Below are 24,325 nucleotides of genomic sequence, written 5' to 3'. Positions count from 1 at the left end.
CTGAGTTCAGTCTACTGATAAGCACATCAAAGGCAATCTTCATTTCTATTATAATGTTCTTGATTTCTATCATTTCCTTTCAATTCCTTTTTAGAGTTTTCATCTCTGCTTGCATTGTCCCTCTGTTCTTGCATGTTGTCTACTTTCCATAAGAGCCCTTAATGTATTAATCATAGTCACTTTAAGTCCTCTGATAATTATAAGGCCTGTGTCGTATGTGAGCCTAGTTCTGACGCTTGTCTCTTCAGACTGTTCATTCTTGCCCTTTAGCATGCATTTTAAATTTTTGTCAAAAGCCAGGCATGTACGTATTGGGGAATAGAAGCTCAAGTGATTAGGCTTTTAAAGTGAGGTTTTATATTAATGTTGCTAGGAATTAGGCTGTATTTAATGTGTTTATGGCTGTAAGTTCCAGAGGCTTCAGTTTTCTCCAGTTCCCGTTTTTTTTTTTTTTTTCCTGCTATATTTGGGTTTCCTTAGAAAGTCCTTAAATAGGGTGTATGTCTTACATGTTTCTCAGTTGTAATGCACTCTTACTGAAGGTTTGTTGATATTTTCATAAGGTGTAGGAGAGGGAAAACATTCTATAACCTTATGATTAAATCTCAATGCTTTAGTGGGTTTGAGTCTTTGGATTATGACTTTTGGAAGCATATGTTGGCCCCCTTTTTTTTCCCCCTCCTTTTGTGTGAAATAAAATGTTAGAGGGTGCTAGAGTTGTTTAATTGTCTTTTTTCAAGTCAGATAAGGCTCTGGTAGCTTACCTTAGATAATAAACCTTTGTTATAGACAATGCCCTCAGTGTATTTCAAAATGGTTAATTTTCCTGTGTTAATTTTTAAATTTTCTCCTCTCCCTGCTGAAAACATACAGGGACTTTTCTCAAATCCTCACCATAAAAATCTGGCATGGAGCTTCTGTTGGTAAATACTATGAGAGTATGGGTATCCCTGAGACTGGGCCCCCAAGATTTAACTCTCATGCCAGTCAACTGTCAACCTCCAATAATTCATCAAAATTACAATGGAAGTGTTCCTGCGGGTTACTAGTTCCAGCAACTTCTGCTGGTATTAACCTGTGTCTGTATTAGGCTCTCTCCAGATTCCCAGGTGATGGCTTACCCTGTGACATCAATTTTCAGATGTCTCCATTAAAAGTTATTTGTTTCAATTTCTCCATATTTTTTTACTTATGGTAAGAATGGAAGTGTCAACTTCCAAGCTCTTTACATGTTGGAGGTGAAACAAGAGTTCTGTGAAATCTTTACATGAATGAAATCCTACATGTATTCCTTTTCATCTTATCTCTTCAGTCTGCATAATTATTTTGAGATTCATCCATATTGTGGTATGAATTCATAGTACCTTATTGCTAAGCAGAACTCTACTGTATGGATTTACCACAATTTGTTTAGCAAGTTCACCTTTTGATGGATAGATTGTTTCCAGTTTGTGGCTACTACAAATAAGGTTTGTATGGACATCTGTGTACAAAACTCATTTGGATATACACTCTCATATATACTGTGTAAATATCTCAGAGTATAATTGAAGTATACATGGTAGGTGTATGTTTAACTGTTTAACTTTTTAAAGAAATTGCCCATCTCTTTCCAAAATGGATGTGGCATTTCATATTCCCATTGGAATTATTATTCCATATCCCTCCAACTCTTTTCATCTGTAGCCATTCTAATGACAAGCAGTTGTGTTTCAATGTAGTATACTACAAATGAAGAGTAATATCTTAACAATATTCAGTCTTCCAGTTCATGTTCATGGTATATCTCTCCATTTATTTAGGTCCATTTTCATATCTCTCAGTGTATAGGTCATTGTTGGGTGTTAAGTTTGATCTTATGCAATTTAAAAATTAAGTTAGCCTATTACCATTTCACAGATGCCAACAAAAGACATGAGACCCCTGCATAAGAGACAAAATACTTTATTACTCATGATGCAACAAACAGCAAAAACACCAGCATGTTTATGCCAATTTCTCTTGCTTCCATATTCCAGGAGAGTGATGCAGCAGACCCATATGGATTCCGCACAGATAGTGTTTTTTAATCACAACTCAGAAACACTCAGCTTATTGGTAAGGACAAAGTAAGCTTTACCTTTGATAAGTGAAAGGACATTACCTCATCTTTCAAGGTTACCAACTGTATAATCAGCTCTGAGAAAATGACACAAATGAAGGAATGGTGGGGCGCCCAGGTGGCCCAGTCGGCTGAGTGTCTGACCTTGGCTCAGGTCATGATCTTGTGGTTCGTGAGTTCAAGCCCTACATCAGGCTTGCTGCTGTCAGCATGGAGCCTGCTTCAGATCCTCTGTCTCCCTCTCTATCTGCCCTCCCCTGCTCGTTCTCTCTCTCTGTCTCTTAAAAATAAATAAAGCATTTTTAAAAATAAAAAAATAAAAAAAAGAAAAGAAAGAAAAGAATGGTTAGAGGTTTACCACCTTGGTGTGCCCACTAAGAAGCACAGGAATTCAACAGGTCCAAAGAGGATTTCTCTCTGCACATTGTTAGTCAACTTTATCCTTATTTCATATTTAATGTTTTCCTAACGATTTTCTTTTTAAACTCTAGTTTCTAATTATTCATTGCTAGGATATATAAAGAAAATTCCTTATTTGTACATTGACCTTGTATTTTGTAATCTCATTAAGCTTTTAGTTCTAGTAGATTTCTTACAGACCTCTTAGTATTTTCTATATAGATGACCAGGTGGTCTATGAAATATAGACAGTTTTATTTCTCTCTATAACAAATTTGGATGTCTTTATATCTTCTACTTACCTATTGCCCTTGGTTGAGACACTGATGAAACTCACTGGGAAGCCACCAGCCAGTGTGTCCGTGGAAATGGCTAGGAAATTACTTGCTATGGCACCTGGGAGGTTCACCTGGAAACCAGCTGGGATGTCAGTGGAATTTGCTGCTTGCATTGGGTGGCACTGAAACTTGCTGGGGTTAAGCACCAGTAGGTATTTCATACTCTTTTGGCTGCCACATACCACAGGAACAAGAAGAGAGAAAAGCACATTAGTCCCTCAGCACCTTCTACTAAAAAAGATTAACATTAGACCATCTAGTAAAGGAGAAATTTTGACAGGGTTCTGCTCTAGTATCACAGAGCAGGACAATTATATGTATATTTGGGTTTGGAACTGAGATCAATCAATAATTTTGTCCATCCTTTGTCCAAATACATCCTTCCATTCATATTTCAGTTTCCATATGATTTTCCACCTAACAAAAAGGACACAGTCTCAATATTCACTGTATCTATTACTGACTATATTAATTGCTCCCCAATTTTAGTCACAATCACATTGAATATTATGCTACCTAAAGACTAAATTGCAAGGTTAACCTCCATCACTCACATATATAATTATCCTTGGAAGAAGAAGACAGAAGGATAGCATATACAAATAATCGTAACAGTCCTCACATCTGTAACTGGACATAAGGTCATAGTTGATATGATATCTATGACTTTCTTCTTTGTGTCCTATATCTTTTTTTTTTAACTTTGAAAATATTTTTTAAAGTTTATTTATTTTGAGAGAGAGGGAGGGCACAAGTGGGGAAGGGGCAGAGAGAGAGAGAAGAGAGAGAATCCCGAGCAGGCTCCACACTGTCAGCGTAAAGTCTAACACAGGGCTCGATTCTATGAACCATGAGACCATGGACTAAGCTGAATTTCACTCGCCCTCTGCTAAAACATCAACTGGTCAGAGTTATTCACCTCATGGAATGATGCAAGTCTTCATCAGTGAAGGGTCTGATTCTGTAATAGTTCTATTTTTGTATATTTTGTGGTTTTCTACATACAGTCTTTCTTCATGACATTGTACAACAACCCAATTTCTCCTTGGTAATCAGAATCGGTCAATCACTCTAGCCAGTAGAATAACCCCTTCTTCTTCCTGGGTTAGTGGCATAAGGCCAAAGTGGCCAGGTGGTGGTCTCATCTTCTAATTCAACAGAACCCTTGTGAGGTCCCATAGTGGAAGCATTGCCCTCTTAGGATCAAAGACCTCAAAACACAGGGTTCAAAGTAGCTGACATGGCACTAATGGACTGAGTTACTAGGTGCAAGTGAGAGGAGTTATTCCCACTTTCACAATTTGATTCCTAAACTATGTCTTCTGGATATGGGGGAGACAGCACCATATAATGGTCTCTAATTCAAAGCATATACTATATGCTTTGAGACAGAACTCCATTCTTTTAGGGTATCTAACACTGTAATTGAACCTTCAATAAGACATTATTTATTCAATTAGGCCAGCCTCTTCTTGGCGATGTGATATGTGCTAAGATCAGTGAATTCAATAAGGATGACCCCATTGCTTTACTTCCTTGGTAGTGAAACAAGTACACTGATCAGTAGCAATACTATGTGAAATACCACAAAGGAAGAGAAGATATGCTGTGAGGCCATGGACAGTGGTGTTGTCAGAAGCATCATGAACAGAGAAGGCAAATACGTACGTAGAATATCAGTTTATTCCACTAAGGATCAATCTCTGCACCTTCCATAATAAGAGAGTTCTGATAACGGTCAATCTTACAGCAGACTGATCCCCCAGGGAATGGTAGCATAGCGGGAATTAAATGTTGGTCTTTGCTGTTGGCATATCAGGCATTGAAGATGCATCGAAGAGTAAAACCATGCTACTGAGCCTGTGTATAGCCTCCATCTCTGCAACTCTTGCTACTTTGTCATGGACTCTTTCTTCTAGGGTTTTTATGGTTTCATGTCTCACATTTAGATCCTTAATCCATTTTGAGTTTATTTTTGTATGTAGTGTAAGAAAATGATCCTGTCTCATTCTTCTGCATGCAGCTGTCCCAAGGGACATTTTAAGCAGACCTTTCAAAGGATAACAGGCCTGCTATGTTAACTCTTCTCTGCACAGTAGTTAGGGTAGTTAGGTGATAGATGGGCACTAAGTCTCTAACGATCTCCCCTGGTAAACATTTCATACGTGTCATAACTCATAGCTGGAGAAATTAATTATATCCTGTGTGACTCCACTGGGATAGGACACTTGGAGGTTCGTTACTATTTTCCTTTAGACTTTGTCCCATGCAAGTCACTTTGCTGATTTTGCTTTGTGTCATTTTCCTGTAATAAATCTCAGCTATAGGTGTATGACTATATACTGAATCTGGTGAGTTGTCCTAGAAAATCACTGCATCAAGTATATAGTACTCAGGATTACCAGTACAGCTCCATTTTTACTGATGGTGCACAGTGGCATTTTGAGCTCCTATGAATTAGTGTCAATCTGAAGCCAGTGTCTAATAATTCTCCAAAGATCTGGGTATTTCCTTTTTCATAATTCCCATTCTAATAACGGCTGCAGGCTCCACATGGGAAAGTTTGGAGGAAGACTTATGGTATATACTCATGTGAATGCTTCAAGATTCCACCTAAGGTTACCTAGACTCCCCTTGAGTCAAGGGGCTCTGTTTGTGAATTGATTTGTGTCTAGTATTGGGTAAGAGGCTGTGATTCTCCTATAGCAAATCAAGTTAGGATTTTGGGTACCAAATCTAGAGTTTTTTCTGTTATATAACACAAGCAATACTCTAGTAGGTTATTTCATTCCTAGGGATATTACAGTCAACTAGCCATAGTAAAAGATTCCTGAAGGCCAAGGCATTCTGATCACTGGTACATGTTACCTCTTACAGTAAACGTGCCCACCTTGTCTTTGATGTCAAAGTGGTGCCATCTGGCCTCTAATAATCTGGGATCTTATTACCTCCGTTTAAACTGGGGATATCACCTCAAAAGCAATATCACCCATAGCTACACCCAGCCTACAAAAGAGAGCAATCATAAGCCTCTTCAAGAATATTAAGTGTGGGGCTCCTGGGTGGCTCAGTCAGTTAAGCCTCTGACTCCAGCTCAGGTCATGATGTCACGGTTCATGGGTTCGAGCCCCACGTCAGGCTCCATGCTGACAACGCAGAGCTTGCTTGGGATTCTCTCTCTCTTCATTCTCTCTGCCTCTCCCGGACTCATGCTTTGTCTCTTTCTCAAAATAAATAAACTTAAAAAAAAAAAAAAAAAAAAAAAAAAAAAAGAAAGAATGTAAGTGCTTCTCCCACTATCATAGTCCTCAATGCCTAATTAAGGTAGTGCCTTCCAGGCATTCTTATGGGATGTATTTGGGGGTTAGGCATGCAGGTCATACATCATAAATCCACTGTAACACTCTTATTTTCTCAAGCTTTGGACTCCCTTCTTCATATTATGCCAGGAAACCTCTGACATCCCAAGATAATCAAATTATGCCAAGAAACCTCTGAGTCCATGTTTCAGTCAACCAACCAGTTAAGCTATGAAAGCCACCTCTGGCTCTCCAAAGCAAACACATTCCATCTGGAACCTAGTAAGTGCATTCCTATTGGTGAATTCTGCCTAATCTAGTGTTATAGTTTTCCCTCCTTAATCTGACACACTTAAAATTTCCTACCCTATACATTTCCAAGGTATGCTGATTATATATTAGCAGTCTTTCAATTCTTTTGGTGTGTAAGCAATTTTCTCTGAGGTCACAGTGTCTACCTGCCCCCTGGAGTATGCTGAGATTTTACCCTCATTATCTATCTAGTGAAAAGTGAGTGGTTTCGATGGGTCTTGAGAAACAGGAGTATTCCTCTTCAAAGCACCTACCCCAGATGGGTTAACCACGCAAACTTCAGGAAGCACAGGGAGGCTAGTTTCCTTGGATACAAGAAGGCAAATTACTTCTAGAGGCAAAGAAGGCTCAGAGTGACTTGGGTGGGGGGCTCAAGCTTGTCAGATTCATCTGGTTCCAACCACATATCTCCACTCTAAATTTCAGTATCTCATTCTTTCCTAAACGGTGCCCTTTCACACGACAAACTTTGCAAGATCAAATCCAACAGATGTAGCCATTTAGCAACCTGCACAACTAAATTAAGATTTTTCATCAAAATCTCAGACCGAGAGAGGAGTAGGAACTGAAATAAGTTCCTAATAAGAGGGGCTAATAACCATAATTAATATTAAGTACTTACCATATGTCAGTCCCTGTGCCAAGTGATCGATACACACACTATTTGGCGTCATGCACTGCTTAATTCCTTTCATTGCACTCAAAATAAAATCTTAAAGCTCTGCCAGGGCCTTTTAGGTCCTGAATGATCGATCCTGCCTCCTGCTTATCTCCCTGATTACTCAGTTTGTTCAGAAAGTTTCCGCCATATATATATATATATATATATATATATATATATATATATATATATATATATATATATATCTCCTCAACTTTCTCAGTCCACATGCCACCTCTCCCAAGCTTCCAAAAGAGCAGCTCACTCCCGGCCTTAGTTTTCATCTGGAAACAGGGCCTTTCTTCTACCACTTGTCACCGTATTATTTTATTTATCGTGTTCTTCTCTTGTTTATGGTATGTTTCTGATTTATCACGTTTATTTATTACATGCTTATTATTAATTATTCCAGGCAACTGTAACCTCCCCTCGGGCTCAGGAAGCATTTGCAGGATCCTCACAGCTCTCTGAGATTAGTCTACATTATTTCCGCTGCTTTTCCAACGGGCAAGCCGAAGTTTGGAGGGGCCAGAGGAACCTACTCCACGTCACTCAGAGGCCACTAGAGCCTAAGTCTTGAGTCTCCCAGGCTGGGCAGCCGCCACCCGGGGCGGGGGGGGGGGGGGGGGCTGAGGGGGGCATACTCTTTGGTGAAGCTCTTTACTGAACCCTCCCGTCCATGGAAACATAAAGCATCATCATTACCACAACAAAGCTGGCGCGTCTCTCACGCTCCACGGGCGCGCGCCGTCAGCTCCGCGTCCCGGGCCCAAACTGCGGCTGCGCACGGGGCCCGCCTCGCCCGGACCACCGCCGCGCAGCCTCGTGGAGCTACCCTCTGCGCAGGCGCACGCCGTTCGCTTCCGCTCGGGGCGGGGCTGGCGTGCGGGGGCGGTTCCCGGCAGCGGCTGCGGTGGCCGCGCCCCCCAGCCGGTGTTCGTATGGAGCCTGGGGGTCGCCGCGGCCTGGCCTCCGCCCGGGGGCCGGCCTCGGCTACTCGGAAGCCAAGGCAGGAGCCGGGTCCCGGGGCTGAGGCGCGGGCTCCTGGCGCCAGTGCCGTCAGAGCCCGCCGCTTCCTGCTCTGCCTTTACCTGGTGGGCTTCTTGGTGAGTTCCGGGGCTGAGGTCGAAGGGCTGCGTCCTGGACCTGGAACCCAGTTAGGGGTGGTTTTTTTCTTGAAGCTCGAGCGGTGGTAAGGTTCAGCCAGGGCTGGGAACCTGCGATCCGCCTGGTGGTGCTTCCTTACTTTTCAGGCCTCCTCTTGCTCCTAAACCCCTTCGCTCTGCCAGGCCATATTGCTTTATTGCCCCTAAGCGCTTTCTGGAGGGCCCAGTTCGCAGCTCCTGTGCCCCTCTTGCCCTCTGAAAGGCCCCCAGCACCAGCCTCAAGTGTGATCTGTGATCCGGCCGGGCTCAAAGGTGACCCCAGGTGTTAGATGCTGTGGTAGGTACTGCGCATGCAGGGTGGACAGTAAGGGCTGGTGGGCAAGCTTGAGGAAGTCCAGCTGATCTGGTGTCTGTAAATGTGCTAGGAATACACAGGCCTTTATGTCAGGCCAGGTCGGGGAAGTCTCTGTTGATGACCCCACTTGGAGAGAATTGGGCACATTTACACTAGGATTCCTGGTAGACTTGAGTGTTTAAAAATGCAAACCACAGTCTTTTTGATTGCCGAGTAATACTCCATTTGGTGTGTGTATACACACACACATACACACACACACATCTTCTTTATCCATTCACCCATTCACCCTTTGATGGACATTTGGGCTCTTTCCATATTTGGCTATTGTTGATAGGGCTGCTATAAGCATAGGGGTGCATGTGTCCCTTCGAAACAGCACACCTGTATTACCAACCAAAAAAATTGCAAACCACAGTGAATTATACACATCTGTCCTTCAACAAAGATTGGACAACGCAGATTTGGTTTTTTCATGATTTGTGTGTGTGTGTCCTGGTTAAATAAAGGGCATTTATTATGATTTCCAATGTAGAATGGAAAGCTTAGAAAGATGAGTATAGGATGGAGGAAGTCATCCATACATCCATCCATTTATTATTGATAGAATTTCAGAAAAGCTGCTATGTGGTAGATGCTTTAGAGCTCCAATCATTGTAATACATAGTCCCTGCTGGGAAGAATTTAACTGTCTTACTAGTAAGCTTGTGTTGGTAGTTCATGGGCCATTATCTCCAGGAACCTGAGATCCAACTCTTTACTCCTCTCTTTCCAAGTCTAGACCTGGTGCATTTGCTCTGGTTGTGAGCCGATCCACGTTAGGGAAGAATTGGGACAAAGGTCCAGTAGGATTTCCTCTGCTGAGTCTGTATCTTGATGACAAAAGGAACTAGTCAGGTTAAGCGTTCCTGGGAGAAGACTGTCTCAGCCGTGAATAGTCCCCAGTGTCACTAGGTCTTGGCAAAGAGGAATTACCGTTTTCTGCCCAGATGCAGGTTAAGACCACTGCTCCCCAGTATGATAGAGTCTGGATGCTGAGCCATGCTCAGCTAAGAGAGGAGCAGGAAGGCAGTCTCCCTGCCCCCTCCTCACTGCAAGGTGTTCATCAGCCTGTAAAGTTTTAATGTTGAATTAATAGTTAAGACAATGATGAAAGCATTTTCACCAAGTCACTGTAAACACAGAGCCATGAAGCACTCAGGAGGGCAGCACTTCACACGGAAACTCTGCCTACAGTTCACCTTGCCCACCCTACCCCGCCCCAGGCTCAGCGCCTCCAGTTCCAGAATGCCTCAGCTTGGCATTCCTTAATCTTAGTTCAGTTTCAGGGTGTAAATACCTCTTCCACTTTCCATTCTAGTCACCCAGAATTCAAAACTATTGAGTGTGAGTGGTTCTGGAGATTTCGAAAGGGAGTTGGCTGCCATCCACCCTCTGGTAGGAGCTGGGTACTGTAAGCTACTGCTTCCCTCTCTCATATGGTACTTGCCAAAGTGTTCTGTTTTTAGTTCTTATCTGGGCTTCCGGGTTTCAACCTGTTTAAGAAGGAAGACCAAGAAGGCCCTCTGGACCCTTTTCGGTTACCATTCTAAGATGGTGCTAAGATCCGTGATTTCAGTCCCTCTCCTCCAGATACACGGTGAGGTTCATATTTTATTTAATCAGCTGTAGTCAGGTCTCTTATTCTCTTATTAGCAATTTACTCATCACAAAATACTTTCAGGGTTCCTACCCTGAAAAAGATCCTGGACAGCATATTCACCGGTTTTGACAGAGATGTAGCTGTTCCCATGAAAGGTGTAAGCGATCCCCACTCACCTAATTTCCTTATAAATGGTTACAGGCACGTGACCAGTTGCAACATTCAAAGCCCATGCAATGTGGGTGGTTTTGAAGAGCGTGTGGATTCACGGGAAGAGAGAGGTTGCCTTTTATAGTACAAGGGAAGACAGTTTTACAGCACAACTTCCCAAAAGAGCTAACACCAGCCTCCTTGGAAACAATATTTTTCAGGCTCACATGAGCCTATGTTTTCTTATTACCTTCCATAAATCTCAACCTACTTAGTTATTTCTCTTCCATCCTTTATTTAGAATAACGTTTTGAAAGTTAAATGACAAGGGGCACCGGGAAGTTTTTGGAAAATAAAATCTTGTTGGACAATTGAGTTTCCTTTTCTGACAGATCAGAAAATTCAGTAGGTAACTGATGTATTTTGTGTCTTTTAAATGATATGATACATCAGTAGGCTGATGACACAAAGCTGACAGAAAACCCCACAAGGCATTGACTCAGACCCAAAAGAAATTTTAAGTAATCTTAATATCAAAATAATAAACCGTAGTTCTTGTATAAATTTATGGGCTATTTAAGAACACTGGATAGGGGCGCCTGGGTGGCGCAGTCGGTTAAGCGTCCGACTTCAGCCAGGTCACGATCTCGCGGTCTGTGAGTTCGAGCCCCTCGTCAGGCTCTGGGCTGATGGCTCAGAGCCTGGAGCCTGTTTCCGATTCTGTGTTTCCCTCTCTCTCTGCCCCTCCCCCGTTCATGCTCTGTCTCTCTCTGTCCCAAAAATAAATAAACGTTGGAAAAAAAAAAAAAAAAGAACACTGGATAGTAACTATATGGCCACCTAAAGATGTCACCATGAAAAAGGGCCACTGAAAAGTGCATTTAGAGATTCATGTTTCTAAAATTAGGTGAAGGTATAGCTACCAGGAGAAGAGGCAGGCAAAAGATTCATTGTGGCTCAAAGAAAAAAATATTTTTCATGCATTTCTTTCTTTGTATTTAACCAGGATTATAACAAAAGGAATTTGGGTTGAATATAAAGAAAACTGTGTGTATGCCCAATGTACTTTCCTCCTTCTAAGCCAGTTGTAGAAAGTAACCAAGTAAAGTAGGAATGAGAACAAAACTTAAAGGAAAAATTACCAATCTACCTGTTCACTCAGAATACCTAGCAGGAAGGATCAGTACTTATCCCCAGTCCCGGAGAAGAGAAAAAATGTGTGAACTTCTATTGCATGTTAGACCTTTCTCATCCATTATGTCTTTTAATGTACATCATATTTCTACCGGACAGGTATTAAATTATCCCCATTTTTTACAGATGACAGCACTGATGCTTGGTGACATTCAATAACTTTCCAAGCACACATGCTTAGGAAGTGTTGGAGCTGGAACTGAAAACTGTCTGACCCCAAATCCCATGCACTTTCATTGACCCAGCTGCGAAACATTGGCTTTCCCCACTACTCCAGCCGTCTTTCTCCTTCCTGCTTTGCTGAGACTTTCTTTTCAGATACTACCTTGTGAGGCTGTAAACCATGATTAGTTGCCTTCCCTAATTATGGGAGGAAATTCATATTATTAAGCAAGGGATGCTTTGCCAAGGAATATGCATTATCCCTACTTCCTTTCCCACTTCATTACACACAAACATTTTTTTTATTTAACTTCTGTCTCATAGCCTCCTTGAGTATTAAGGATCAATTACAGAGAAGCTGAGGTTGAATGATTCTAGGTAATGGGGATCAGGCATTTACACGTAGCAATTCTTATAACATTATCATTGTATTTTGATTCTTTGATAACTTTAACCTGATGAGTATCGCAGGCTACAGATACAATTATGATTTCTTGTTTGCTGAAAATTTTAGGTATTGTTTTTATTTCTTTTTTAATTTTTTTAACGTTTATTCATTTTTGAGAGACAGAGCATGAGCAACAGAGGGGCAGAGAGAGAGGGAGACACAGAATCCAAAGCAGGCTCCAGGCTCTGAGCCGTCAGCACAGAGCCTGACGCGGGACTCGAACCCATGAACCGCGAGATCATGACCTGAGCTGAAGTCTGACACTCAACCGACTGCGCCACCCAGACACCCCTGTTTTTATTTTTTTTAATCAGTTTGTTATTAGGATTACCACTTTGAGAACACCTAAGCTGCAGTTTCAATTGGAGTTAATTAGTGTTTTATTGTTTAGGATTTGTTTGGTGTAAGCATGGTCGTGCCTTTATTGAGCCTTCATGTCAAGTCTCTTGGAGCAAGTCCAACAGTTGCTGGAATAGTAGGTGAGTGGTTAATATTGCACATTTTCAGAGTGCTGAATTTTCAATCCTCTAGACTAAGACCCCAAAAAATAAATCAGTCTTCTAGCTGAATATTATCCAAAGGTAAATTGAAAAGGGGATAAAAGGGATTTTCAGAATACTTAAAAATGTTGCCCTGGAGCAAATGCAGTTTGTCTTTCCCTAGATTACCTGTGTTCAGAAAGGTTTCGAGGTTTAGCATTATCCCCTTCCCCTTACCACGAGTGACATTACAGGTACTTCCTGAGCCTCTCCAAGGAGCTGGCTGTGTATGTTAAAGGATAGGTATAGACTCCTGCCTGCAGGAACCTGTGACCTAATGCGAGGAACCAGAGAAACACAACCTACAGAAATCAAGCCATGCGGCAAAGGGATTTGGGGTGAGCCCTGACAAATTGGTTGCAAGCTTCCTGCATCACCACCGGCATATCTTAGGGGGTTGTTAGGGTCCCTCTACCTGTGCAGCATAAAAACTGCACATCTGCAAGTCACTGACTCACCCAAGAGACAGGAAATAGGGCTTGGGATTGTGCTAATGTACAAGAAATTGTTAAGACTGAGAGCCCTTGGTAATTCACAGGCTAGATAAGCAAATGTTTGGGGACAGCTGTGTACAAAATGTTTGGTAAGTCCTCCATGCCCTGATTTGTACTTCCTTGGAAAGTGGAATCATACTGGACCACACAGCAGCACGAAGGTATTTATGCAGAGCAGAAGGGACGTGTTATTTGACATAATGGGGGTAAGAGCGCTCTGTAAAACATTGTCAGTTCTTTATAAAACTGGAATGTTGGAGGCATATGAGATAATACAGCAGATTAAGACTCAGTAGAATTCTTGCTGATTTCAGATTTCTGCTCCCCCCAAGTACTCTCTGTTCAGTCTTCTCAGCTGGGGGTGCACATCCTCACAAAGTGGGAGAAGGCCTCTCTCTCAGAGTCCCTGCGGGTGGCCCTTACCTTTAGTCTCTCTTTTGCTTCCTTCAGTTTTATTTTTGAAGGTCTTTTATTAAAAATTGTATTGCTTTACTCTTCCAACTGAAAAAAAAAAAAGGGTAATTTCCTTTTAAAAATGGTCCTCCCCCCATCCCCAGTGTTTTTCTGTTAATTTCTTTGTAATTGTTACCATATTAATCCATTTTTTGTGATGGGTCCATCTGATTTTATTGATTTACTGATGTCTTTTGTAGGCTCCTCCTATGGCATTTTGCAGCTCTTTTCTAGCACATTGGTGGTAAGTTATCTCCCATCTGGCAACATATCTGGGTCACATTTTGGGGGTATTTCAGGGCACCTGCCTGGGTGGCTCAGTCGGTAAGCATCTGACTTCAACTCAGGTCATGATCTCACCATTCGTGAGTTCGGGCTCTGTGCTGACGCTTGGAGCCTGGAGCCTGCTTCGGATTCTGTGTCTCCTCGCTCTCTGCCCCTCCCCCATCATGATCTCTCTCTTTCTCTCTCAAAAATAAATAAACTTTTAAAAATATTTAAAAACATTTTGGGGGCATTTCCATAGTCGTGGTGGACCTGCTGTGTTCCTTGCTTTCCTCAGGGCTGCTGGAGTGATGTGGTTGGAAGACGGTCTTCCTTGCTGGTGTGCATTCTGTTCAGTGCCCTGGGTTATCTGATTCTTGGAGCATCCACCAATGTGTTCCTGTTTGTCCTTGCTAGAGTCCCTGTGGGTGAGTCCTTGCCTTTGTGTGTGTGTGCACTCAAAATAAGTCAGTTACATGTATCTGTAGAAAGAGACTTCCCTTCTGGTAATTGCCTTCTTGATGAGAGCTTATGTAAAAAAGAGAATAATGACAACAGCAAGAAAGCTGCAACACCAGCCGCTGCTGGTGGCGGAGCACTTTGTATCAGCCGGGCTCTGCTAACTTGTGCCGAGCTCCAAAGCTTGCACATGACAGTCTGAAGCCCTTGCCGTCTGTCGGTGTGAATCATCACGCGGCTGCACAGACCTGTCTCCTTCCCATCGATCTGATCTCTGTACGTTCAATCAGTAAGAATTTGTTCAGCATCTTTGGCCAGCACTGTGGTTACTGTTCTTTCTCTTGGCGAGCTGATGGTTTTGAAATTGGGCTTCCTGACTTCAAGTGGAGATTTACGGCTATGGCTTTCTCACAACCTTCTGTGAATCTGGCTGCTGCTTGAGGGAGAGACTAGGATGACAATGTAGTGGCTCATGGCTCATGGGTTGGTTTCTGTTTCCAAACTAATGTTGAATGTTTCTGGCATTTTCGAAATAGCTTTTATTTTGTCCATTCATTGAAACATTTTGTCCATTCTTTGAGACACCACTTGTGAATGCCGTCAAAGTGTGGTGCGTAGGCAGTTCCTGTGGAAGCTTTTTATTCTCTCTTTGCCTTTCTCAGTTGTGAGAGCCCTGGAGTTTCAGTGTTTCTTTCTCCCCTTACTCAATAGAGCACTGACAGACTGCTGCCCTGTGGACGAGTTTGCAGCACTGGACCTCTGCCCGTATTCAGTGAAGCTGCTTGTTTTTAACTAACACCCCAAAGGAACAGAGCATAAAATAAGTCCTTTTGACATGCAGTTAATGATCACCTTATTTGGGATTTTCACCCCATTTCCGTCACATACGTTCTTACTCTTCAAGTCTTTTGAGTTTACCCTCCAGGATTCATGCTGCGTCTTTCTATTGACCCCCCCCCCCAAAAAAAAAAGTTTATGAAGGTCTTTGCTTTGAATGTGAACAGTCATTAAAATGTTTTTATTTAATATGACGTGAGCCTGGTTTGAGTAATGATAGTTCTGTTAGGTGAACGTCATACTCTTTGCCAACAGGAGAGCTATACATAAAAATTCTTTCTTGCTATGGGGACCTCTACAGTGCTTGGTGGCCCGGGGATGTGAGGGAGTCCTGGGAAGCCTTGCCGGGGTTGTGCCTTGCAATGTCCCGTGTAGATTCAGGTCCTTGTATCCTGAAGGTGAACCTGAGGGAGGTTAAAGTACCAGAAGCAGACCTTTGGTTTTCCCCTCCTCCCTCTGTCCCCTAGCCCAGCCTCTGAAATGTACCAGAAAGCTCGTCTGGGTTTCTCACCGCATACTCTCACCACATTCCTCCTTCCTTAGGTGTGTGAGGTGAACCCGACATCGGTATCATTTCAAAATAAACACAGTACTATAATCACAGGAACATAATCTATCAAGCCTCTTAGGAATCATCTTCCGGCCCCATCCTTTCTCACATTCAAGGAAATAGATCTAGAGAGAGTCTCTCTACCTAATTACCAAAGGGATTTATAAGTTTGCTTCCCAGAGAGGCTGGTTATCAGGCAAATACCCTCTCTGATGTTTAGACACAGCTGGGTATAGAACCCAGCATCAGTGTGCTGACAGAGTGATGTGCGGAGTTAAACTTCTTTCAAGAAGATCGCTGGAAACTGTTGTGTTACATCACAGTTGCGAGAAAATTCAGGCAGACCCTGCAGGAGCATTGATCGAGTGCCTACTATGCATCAATCGACATTGTGGGCAAGCTGTGTTACCAGAATGCACAGTCTGTTCAGCGTATGGGAGTATGGGCGCAGACAAGTCAAATACATCAGCAGAAGTAGGAGGAATATGAAGTTGTAACATATAATTGAATCTCTTATTAAGCCATGTCACAGCTTTCAGTTTGTTTAGTCAACCAATCCATAACCCTCTCGCTAATAGAAAATCAGTTGGTATTGTTTAGATGACCGTGTCATCATATTTTTATATTTTTACTCCCTATCCTTCTTGCCTGTTCTGTTTCTCTCTGTAGCAATTATCACCTTTATACACACACACACACACACACACACACACACACACACACACACACAGGCTCTGTGAAGATAGATACATTTGTGTCATGGGTCAAAGTTAATGGTGGACGTATAGTAGGTATGCAGTGAATGTTTATTCACAGAGTGAATGAATAAAGAATGATACATCTCTGTAGAGAAGTCACCATGAATTGCACTTGGCTAGCAGAGAGGACCGGAGATACTGGGATGTCAGGGTGGGAGGTGGGGAGGCTGAGGATTCAGGGCTTCACCACCAGGGGTAAGTTGACCAACTAGGACCGTGGGGCTCGATCGGGAGTCCAGTCACAGAGGCATCAAACTGCAGAGCTTAGACATTCGAAGAGAGTGGAGACTAGAACTCTTGTCAGTGATAGAGATGAAATGCAAGATACTTTTGGTCTGAAAAATGTCACAGAGCATGTTTCTTGTCCCCTTACAGGTATTTTTAAACACACACTCTCCATTTCAAGAGCTCTGCTCTCTGATCTGGTTGCAGAGAAGGAACGACCCCTAGTAATTGGACAGTTCAATGCAGCCTCTGGTGTGGGCTTCATCTTGGGCCCCATGGTTGGTGGATATCTTACTGAGTTAGATGGTGGATTTTATCTAACAGCCTTCATCTGTTTTTCTGTCTTCATTCTCAATGCTGGTAAGTTGACATTTCATCATAAGAAGACTGTTTACTTTATGCATTCACACTGATTTACTTTTATCTCCTTACAATTTGTTGTTCTTAAAATAGGCGGATTTTTGTTGTTGTTCCACTCTAGTTAACATACAGTGTTCTATTAGTTTCAGGCGTACAAATACAGTGATTCAGCCATTCTGTACATGACTCCGTGTTCATCCTGTTAAGCATATTCTTAACCCCCTTCACCCTTCACCTTAGAATAAGTAGACTTATAATTTGAAGTTGGACCACTTCATCCCCTGCTACAGACCCTCCCCCTCCATGTCTTTCCATGATGCTAAAAGCACATCTGTGTCTCATACAGCCAGCGTAGTGGTGAGCTGGCCCTGCCCCTCACTCTGCCTCCTTCCGTATGCGTCAGCCACACTGGCTTCCTGGTCGACCTCACACACACCAGGCTCATTCCCACAGGAGGGCACTGCAATTTGCTCTTTCCTCCGCCTACAGCATTCTTCCCAAATATCTTTACTGGGTCTTTCTTCTTATCATTCAGGTGTCAAATATTTTCTTCCTTGGAAAGGCCTCCCTGATGATCCTGTTTAAAATAACTCCCATTTTCTTGACAGCACTTCTGAAATTATATTAGAAATTTGTTTTCTTGCTTCTATTCTTTCTGTCCCTCTCCTCCCCACCTCCCCACACATACCATTAGAAAGTAAACACCACAGGCATAGGGGTTTGCGCATTGTTGTCACTCCTGCCCAGAACATGCCAGGCATAAAACTGAATTCAATAATATTTGATGAATAAAAGAATACTGACTGGACTGTGAGCCCCTGGATACAGGGTCAGTTACCTAAAGCAAAGAAGATGAACCTCTTTGCCCAGAGACTGGAACGTGGATGAGCCTTAGATGAACAACTTTATAAGCAAGAAGAGTGATTCACGTTATTCAGTTTTTCTTAAATGTAACGCTAACCTACTGCACCATTTTCAGTCTTTGTATTCAAGGCTCCACATTGAGTGATAAATTCCATGTTCCATTTCACACTCAGGAAGCAGAGTTCGCGGGTTCAGTGTCAGTCCTCACAGGAATACTTTATGATTTCCTGCCAGAAGTTTAACCTGCAACCTCAACCAGGAGGCGAGGTCTGATGGATTAGTGTAAATCTAGATAATACTTTAAGCACCTGACCAGTTGGTGTGGCCAGGTACCTTCCCACACGAAGGAATGTGATGAATGCGATAGCACTGGAAGTCAGAAGTCAGTGTGTAAACGAAGAACATGATTATGGAGTTCTGTTTTGGATTCTCCAGCGGTGCTGCTGTTTAATATTTTGCCCTCACCTAAGCCTGTGAATGGGTCTGAGTCAGTCAGGGATACATTCACCTGCAAGCGTTCTCAACCACGATGGCTAAAAAAAGTAATAGGGATTTATCTTACACTCTTAAGAAATGTGGAGGTCGCTGGACCAAGCTGATGCAGGAAATAGCAGAGGAGAACAAGGGGGGGTGAGGGGCTGGAGAGCAGACAGTGTCTCACACGGGGCTTTGGCCTAACAGTGCATTGAACTCAGTGCACGGTGTTTGTTTTTGTTTTTGTTTTTTTTTCCCCTCAACAACTTCAACTGTTTTCTTCAACCCTCTTTACCCCTTCAGCTTCTCATATCCTCTGTCTGATCTGCCCCGTTGCCTGAGAAAGGCCTTTTATGTCTTTTTTCCACGATTTCTGTTTTCAGACAGAAGTCTAACAGACTTAGATTCAGATTCCTGCTTTGCCACTTTTTAGCGTGGGCCTTGGGTGGGTTGCCTCAGTTCCTCATCCGTAAAACAGGGTGACAACACTCCTGTGCTTGTTAGGACGAACACCATAGGCCTTGCACACAAGCATCTCACCCCTCTGAGTCGAGTATGGGAAGCCCTCAGTAAATGTTAGTTGCTGTCATGATTATCATCTTACTATTATTTTAATTATACTCTTCCTCTCAGTCTTCCAGGGACAAGCCTTTCTCATTTTTATCAAGATTCTATGAAATGTCTGAGGGCCCTTTTAAAGATCAGAAGAGGTGGAAAGTCCAGGCCTGCATTCTTGTATGGTTAGTTTCCTGTCATAAATTAGTCCCTGGCTAATAGTCCACCTGTACTATATTTGGAGAAACCACACACACACAGATGTAGCTGCTGAAAACAGCATGAGGTGGCCTGAATGGTCACTGGTCCAAGTTGAATTTAAGTGTGGAAGGACTGAGAACCCAACAGCATGAGTTTGGAAAAGATATCGTAGAATGGCAAGCTGGAATTCAGTTTTAAGACATCTGGGGGCATGGATTGGCCATGCCAATAGGTCATTCTACTTGGATGGCATGGGATAAATAAAACAATCATGGCAGGAATGTGCCAGTCACAAGGGTGGAGGTGGGATTATCTGAATAGGAATGGAGCTGCTGTGTCAGGTCATGCATCACGGTCCGTGAGAATGGCACCCCCAGAGATTTTGAGGTGTGACTCACGAAAGCACATGATGGCCTTGACTAGGGGCAGATCCAAGCAGGTGCTTTCTGATGGGTCCTGGGTGTCAAGCTGTCCCTCCCCAGCTGTGTCTGTTCACAGCATCCTATGCTTCCCCTAACTTAGCACTTACCCTGTAATCCAGTTGCTTTGCTTGTCCAAACCCCCTTTTAGACTTAAATTCCTTGAGGGCAGGGATTGTATAGGCCTGGCCTTGTTGGTTAATATATTCCTACTATTCACAGAATTTAGCATTTAGGAAGCATAAATATTCAGTATTCGAACAGATGAAATACGGGTGGTGAATGAATGGGTGGATGGATGGGTAGGTAGATAGTGGATAGGTGGAGAATTAGAAGGTAATGATGGGAAGAATTTAAACATACAGCATGAGAACTTAGATATTGCATGATATAGGACACCAGCTCGTGAGATGGGAAAAAAGTGAACATTTTGTAGGTATAGTTTTTGGTTTTTTTAGGTGAATCGCAGAATTCTGCGATCAAAATGGGGTAGAAGGAGCTGTGGGAATAGTTAAAAACTGGATTCAAAAATACAGATGGGTAAACATACTAATACAGAAATACAGAGTAGCAGTCCCTTACAATTGCTCACCCCCGTGGGGGCGCTGTGGGATTCAGGGCGTGCAGCCTGCTGTGACCGATCCTATGCCGTCTTAACAGGGCTGGTTTGGCTGTTTCCATGGCGGGACGCCGAGCTCACCAGTACAGAAAAAGGCCTGCCAGTGGGTAAGAACCCCGCACTTTGGGGGAAGACAGACTGCGAAGTGCAGGAAGCGGCCGCCCCCTGCCAGAGCAGGACCAGTGGGAAGCCTGCCAGGCCGCCCTGGGTGGAGGTCGCTTCCACCCTGCGGGACATGAAGAGCCTGATATTTTCCGAAATGTGGGACATCTTTATGGTGCGCTTGCTGATGGCCGTGGCGGCCATGCTCTACTACAGTAACTTCGTGGTGGGCCTGCAGGAGCGCTTCGGGGTGCGGCCGCGGGCGGCCGGCTACCTCATCAGCTACAGCAGCGCCCTGGGCGCCCTGGCCGGCCTGGCGCTGGGGCCCATCCTGCGGCTCTACCGGCACGACGGCCACACGGTCCTGCTGCACTCGAGCGCGCTCACCAGCGTGCTGCTGCTGCTGCATGCCGCCACCCACACGGTGGCCGTGGCCGTGCTCTGCGCCTCGCTGCTGGCCGTCTCCACCGCCGTGGGCAGGACCTGCATCACCGACCTGCAGCTGGCTGCGGGAGGGGCGCAGGCCAGCGGCACCGTCATCGGTGTGGGGCAGTCGGTCACGGCCGTGGGCCGGATCGTCGCCCCCCTCCTTTCGGGGGTCGCGCAGGAGGTCAGCCCATGTGGGCCCCCCAGCCTGGGGGCTGTCCTGGCCCTCGTGGCGATTTTCATAATGTCAGTGAACAGACCCCGCTATGGGCGTGGGGGCAGAGACAAATTAAAAAGCGAGTAGAATGGAAGTGGACGGGCAAGAAACCAACTCCGAGGCTGTGAAGGAGGGATGGTTCCCCAGCGGGTGTCCCGCGTCGATAGACGTCCAGGTCCATCCTGCTGGATGATCAGAAGTCATCTTTGTCAAAGGGGAAGGTATTAAATGTTCTGTAAAAGTCTCCTCTTCGCACCCAACCAGCGGGGTTAAAATTTTCCAGGGAAAGCACTACCAGCTTTGGGAGAGGGGGATGGTGGTAGGTTAACAGAAGGTGATATGCTCCCCTGCTAAGTAAAAATTAGGGTATCACATTAATAAAGTGATCCACTGGGACACAGGTGTCATTTCAAAATGCGTAAACTAAGAGGGGGCCTTTCTGCTATGAGAATCCTAGAGATGGAAGAAGCTGCTTTACTGAAACTCGCCTGTCACTTTCTCAAGTCATACATAACAAGGTTATGAGTTCTAGTTCCCCCTGGGAAACCGGGAAAATCAGATAGCTGGCCCCAGAGACTGATTCGGGGGGCCTCGGGAAGGCCCAGAAACCTGTATTTTATCAGCACCACTTGCACTTTCTCATGGAGGCAGAAAAAGGATCATTCAGAGACCATACTGGTTTTGAGTCAAGTCAAAAGCCAGAAACTTGGTTGTGTTTATGAATAGCTAACCCAGTTCGAACTATTAAAATTAAATGATCACAGTGTGTGACATTTCCCCGAGCTCTTGGTAGTCATGCTCCATAATAGGAGAAACAGGTTCCTGGGCCCCGTCCCCTGTGTCCACTGCCTCTGAAGCCCCATGCTCTGCACAGAGCTGGTTGTTGTTAGTCTGGCCAGTTCTCCCTAGATTATTGGGCATGAACTGCTCCCAGAAGCCAGTGGTCCAGCAGGTGCATCAGTTGGATGGTGGTAGAGCCCAGTGGAGAAGCCAAAGCACAGGAATGCCTTTAAGATGACATCTCATGCAGTGTAAGAGTCAGGTGTCATGCCTTATCAGAGGGATCTTAGTTCTACAGCATCTTATGTTAAAAGTCATTTCCTTTATCTCTTTTTAGTATCACAACTGGGAACAAAAGAGCTGTGCTGATCTACAGGGAAATGTTTTGGTGTGCCTTTTCCTAGGCCCAAACTGCCATTCCAAAAGTAGGTCCCCAGGGTCCAGCCAAGAGGCCCAGAGTGAAGGTTGGCACAAACTCACAAGAGCATCCGCGAGGCTCTTGCTATTTGGATGATGTCAGCCATTAATAAAAATTACTTTGGAGCCCCTTCTATTTTCCTCACCCAAACTACCACAGTTCATATTCCCTTCATTCTTTTTAAGTGGTCCACTAGGAACTTATTCCTGTTCTTAGCCTAACACATGTATAATTGTAAATGATACTTTAATACACTAACCAGTTGTAACGTTAATACTAGTATGTGAAGCAGAAAAAAAAAAATGTTTCTCTATTTTTAGAAGTTGTGTGTGGGGTAAACTCATACCTTTATGAGAAAGAATTAATCGGATGTTTGAAGATTGTCCTTTCTCCTATCTGGCTGCAAAGAAAATATTAACTTTTTATTAAGTGTTATAATTGTGAACTTTTATACAAGCGCTAAGTGCTTTTGGTGAAACCAAAATATGATGTAAAATGGTGTTGGCCCTTAAGGAGCACACCAAATCATCATAGAGGTTAGACTCAAAAGACAAGAAGTAATCATGGGTTTATGCAATGAAGTAGAATTTCTCCGAAGATTATCCTTTCTGTGCACTCAGAAATAGACAAGTTTCTTAGGCACTCTTTAATATAGTCATTATTAAATGTTTGAAATCATAGGACTTTAATTTTGAAGTTAAGTAAAGCCTACAAATTTATTAAGGCTTTACAATTAACCAGATCTCTGGAAATCCCGAAAACCAGGGTTGATCTTAGTATAGAAGAGTAGAGAAACATTTTCGTTATTCTCCACACTTATGTTTTTTTTGAGAAATATTATGCAGGCATACTTCGTCTTATTGCACTTCATTTTATTGTGCATCACAGATACTGTGTTTTTTACAAACCGAAGGCTTGTAGTAACCCTGCATCAAGCAAGTCTGTTTGCGCCATTTTTTCCAATAGCATTTGCTCGCTTTGTGTCTCTGTGTCACGTTTTGGTCATTCTCACAATATTTCCAGTTTTTTCACTGTATTTGGTCTGGTGATATGTGATCAGTGATCTTAGGTTTTCCTCTCATAACTGTTTTGGGGTGCCATGAACTACACCCATATAAGATGGTAAATTTAATCAATACTTGTTACATGTTCCAACTGCTTTACCAATTGGCTGGTCGCCTGTCTCTCGCCCTCTCCTCGGGCCTCCCTATTTCTTGAGACCCAACAGTACTGAAATCGGTCCAGTTAACAACCCTACCGTGGCCCGTAAGTGTTCAAGGCAAAGGAAGAATCAGTCGATGTGGCAAACTTCCTTGCTGTCTTACGTTAAGAAATTGCCACAGCCACCCCAGCCTTCAGCAACCACCACCCTGATCAACATTGAGAAAAGATCCTCCAACCAGCAAAAAGATTACCACTCACGGAAAGCTCAGAGGGTGGTTGGCATTTTTTAGCAAGAAAGTATTCTTCACTAAGGTATGGACATTGTTTTTTTAGACATAATGCTACTGTAAAGTTAATAGACTACACTATAGTATAAACATAAGTTTTATACATAAGAAACCAAAAAATGCATTTTACTCGATTTATTGCAATATCCACTGTATTGCGATGGTCTGGACCAAACCCACAGTACCACTGATATATGCCTGGAGTTCCTCTTACGTGGTCCAATGTATTGCTCTTCAAAAGTATGTTCCAGGGGCGCCTGGGTGGCGCAGTCGGTTAAGCGTCCGACTTCAGCCAGGTCACGATCTCGCGGTCCGTGAGTTCGAGCCCCGCGTCAGGCTCTGGGCTGATGGCTCAGAGCCTGGAGCCTGTTTCCAATTCTGTGTCTCCCTCTCTCTCTGCCCCTCCCCCGTTCATGCTCTGTCTCTCTCTGTCCCCAAAATAAATAAACGTTGAAAAAAAAAAAAAAAGTATGTTCCAGGAACCAGCAACGTCCACATCCCCTGGAGTTTGTTAGATGTGTAAACTCGTGTCCCACCACAGAGCTGCTGGGAACCACTCTCACAAGATACCCAGCTGCTTTGTATGTACAGTAAATTTTTAAAACCACTGGTCTAATGGACAGTATTTGTATGACTTATGGAATATGATCAGGGAAATTAAATCTGCTCAATTAAAGTTTGTGTTAAAGTTTG

At 43.5% G+C, this 24,325-nt stretch overlaps 1 protein-coding gene and 1 long non-coding RNA gene across 6 annotated transcripts in view; one reads left to right on the top strand and one right to left on the bottom strand.

The window, feature by feature from the left end:
- LOC147582570 (uncharacterized) overlaps positions 1-7,967 on the bottom strand; it is a 21,592-nt gene extending 13,625 nt beyond the window's left edge. The window contains exons 1-2 of one of the 2 annotated variants that reach the window (XR_015249295.1): positions 7,816-7,967; positions 2,803-3,009 (exon numbers count right to left, since the gene is read on the bottom strand). This is a non-coding gene — a long non-coding RNA (uncharacterized LOC147582570). The remainder of the gene's footprint in view (positions 1-2,802; positions 3,010-7,815) is intronic. The other variant, XR_015249294.1, reaches the window with a different exon arrangement.
- Positions 7,961-24,325, top strand: SLC67A2 (solute carrier family 67 member 2). 4 transcript variants are annotated; one of them, XM_086701442.1, is made up of 7 exons: positions 8,089-8,216; positions 10,080-10,210; positions 12,559-12,646; positions 13,854-13,897; positions 14,216-14,345; positions 16,897-17,106; positions 20,280-24,325. In XM_086701442.1, exons 3-7 carry the CDS (start codon positions 12,577-12,579, stop codon positions 21,068-21,070), a joined length of 1,245 nt encoding a protein of 414 aa, XP_086557568.1. In that variant the 5' UTR covers positions 8,089-8,216; positions 10,080-10,210; positions 12,559-12,576; the 3' UTR covers positions 21,071-24,325. The 4 variants fall into 4 exon arrangements, with proteins under 4 accessions (XP_086557567.1, XP_025787680.2, XP_086557568.1 ...); XM_025931895.2 differs by lacking the exon at positions 10,080-10,210 and having other exon boundaries at positions 7,962-8,216; XM_086701440.1 differs by lacking the exons at positions 8,089-8,216; positions 10,080-10,210 and adding an exon at positions 12,901-13,044 and having other exon boundaries at positions 12,558-12,646.

Source organism: Puma concolor, chromosome A3 (genome assembly GCF_028749965.1).
Source record: "Puma concolor isolate L17-30 chromosome A3, mPumCon1.1.hap2, whole genome shotgun sequence".
Classification (NCBI taxonomy): Eukaryota; Metazoa; Chordata; class Mammalia; order Carnivora; family Felidae; genus Puma; species Puma concolor.
Note: the sequence above shows the minus strand (reverse complement) of the source record. Positions and strands in the feature narration are given on the sequence as shown.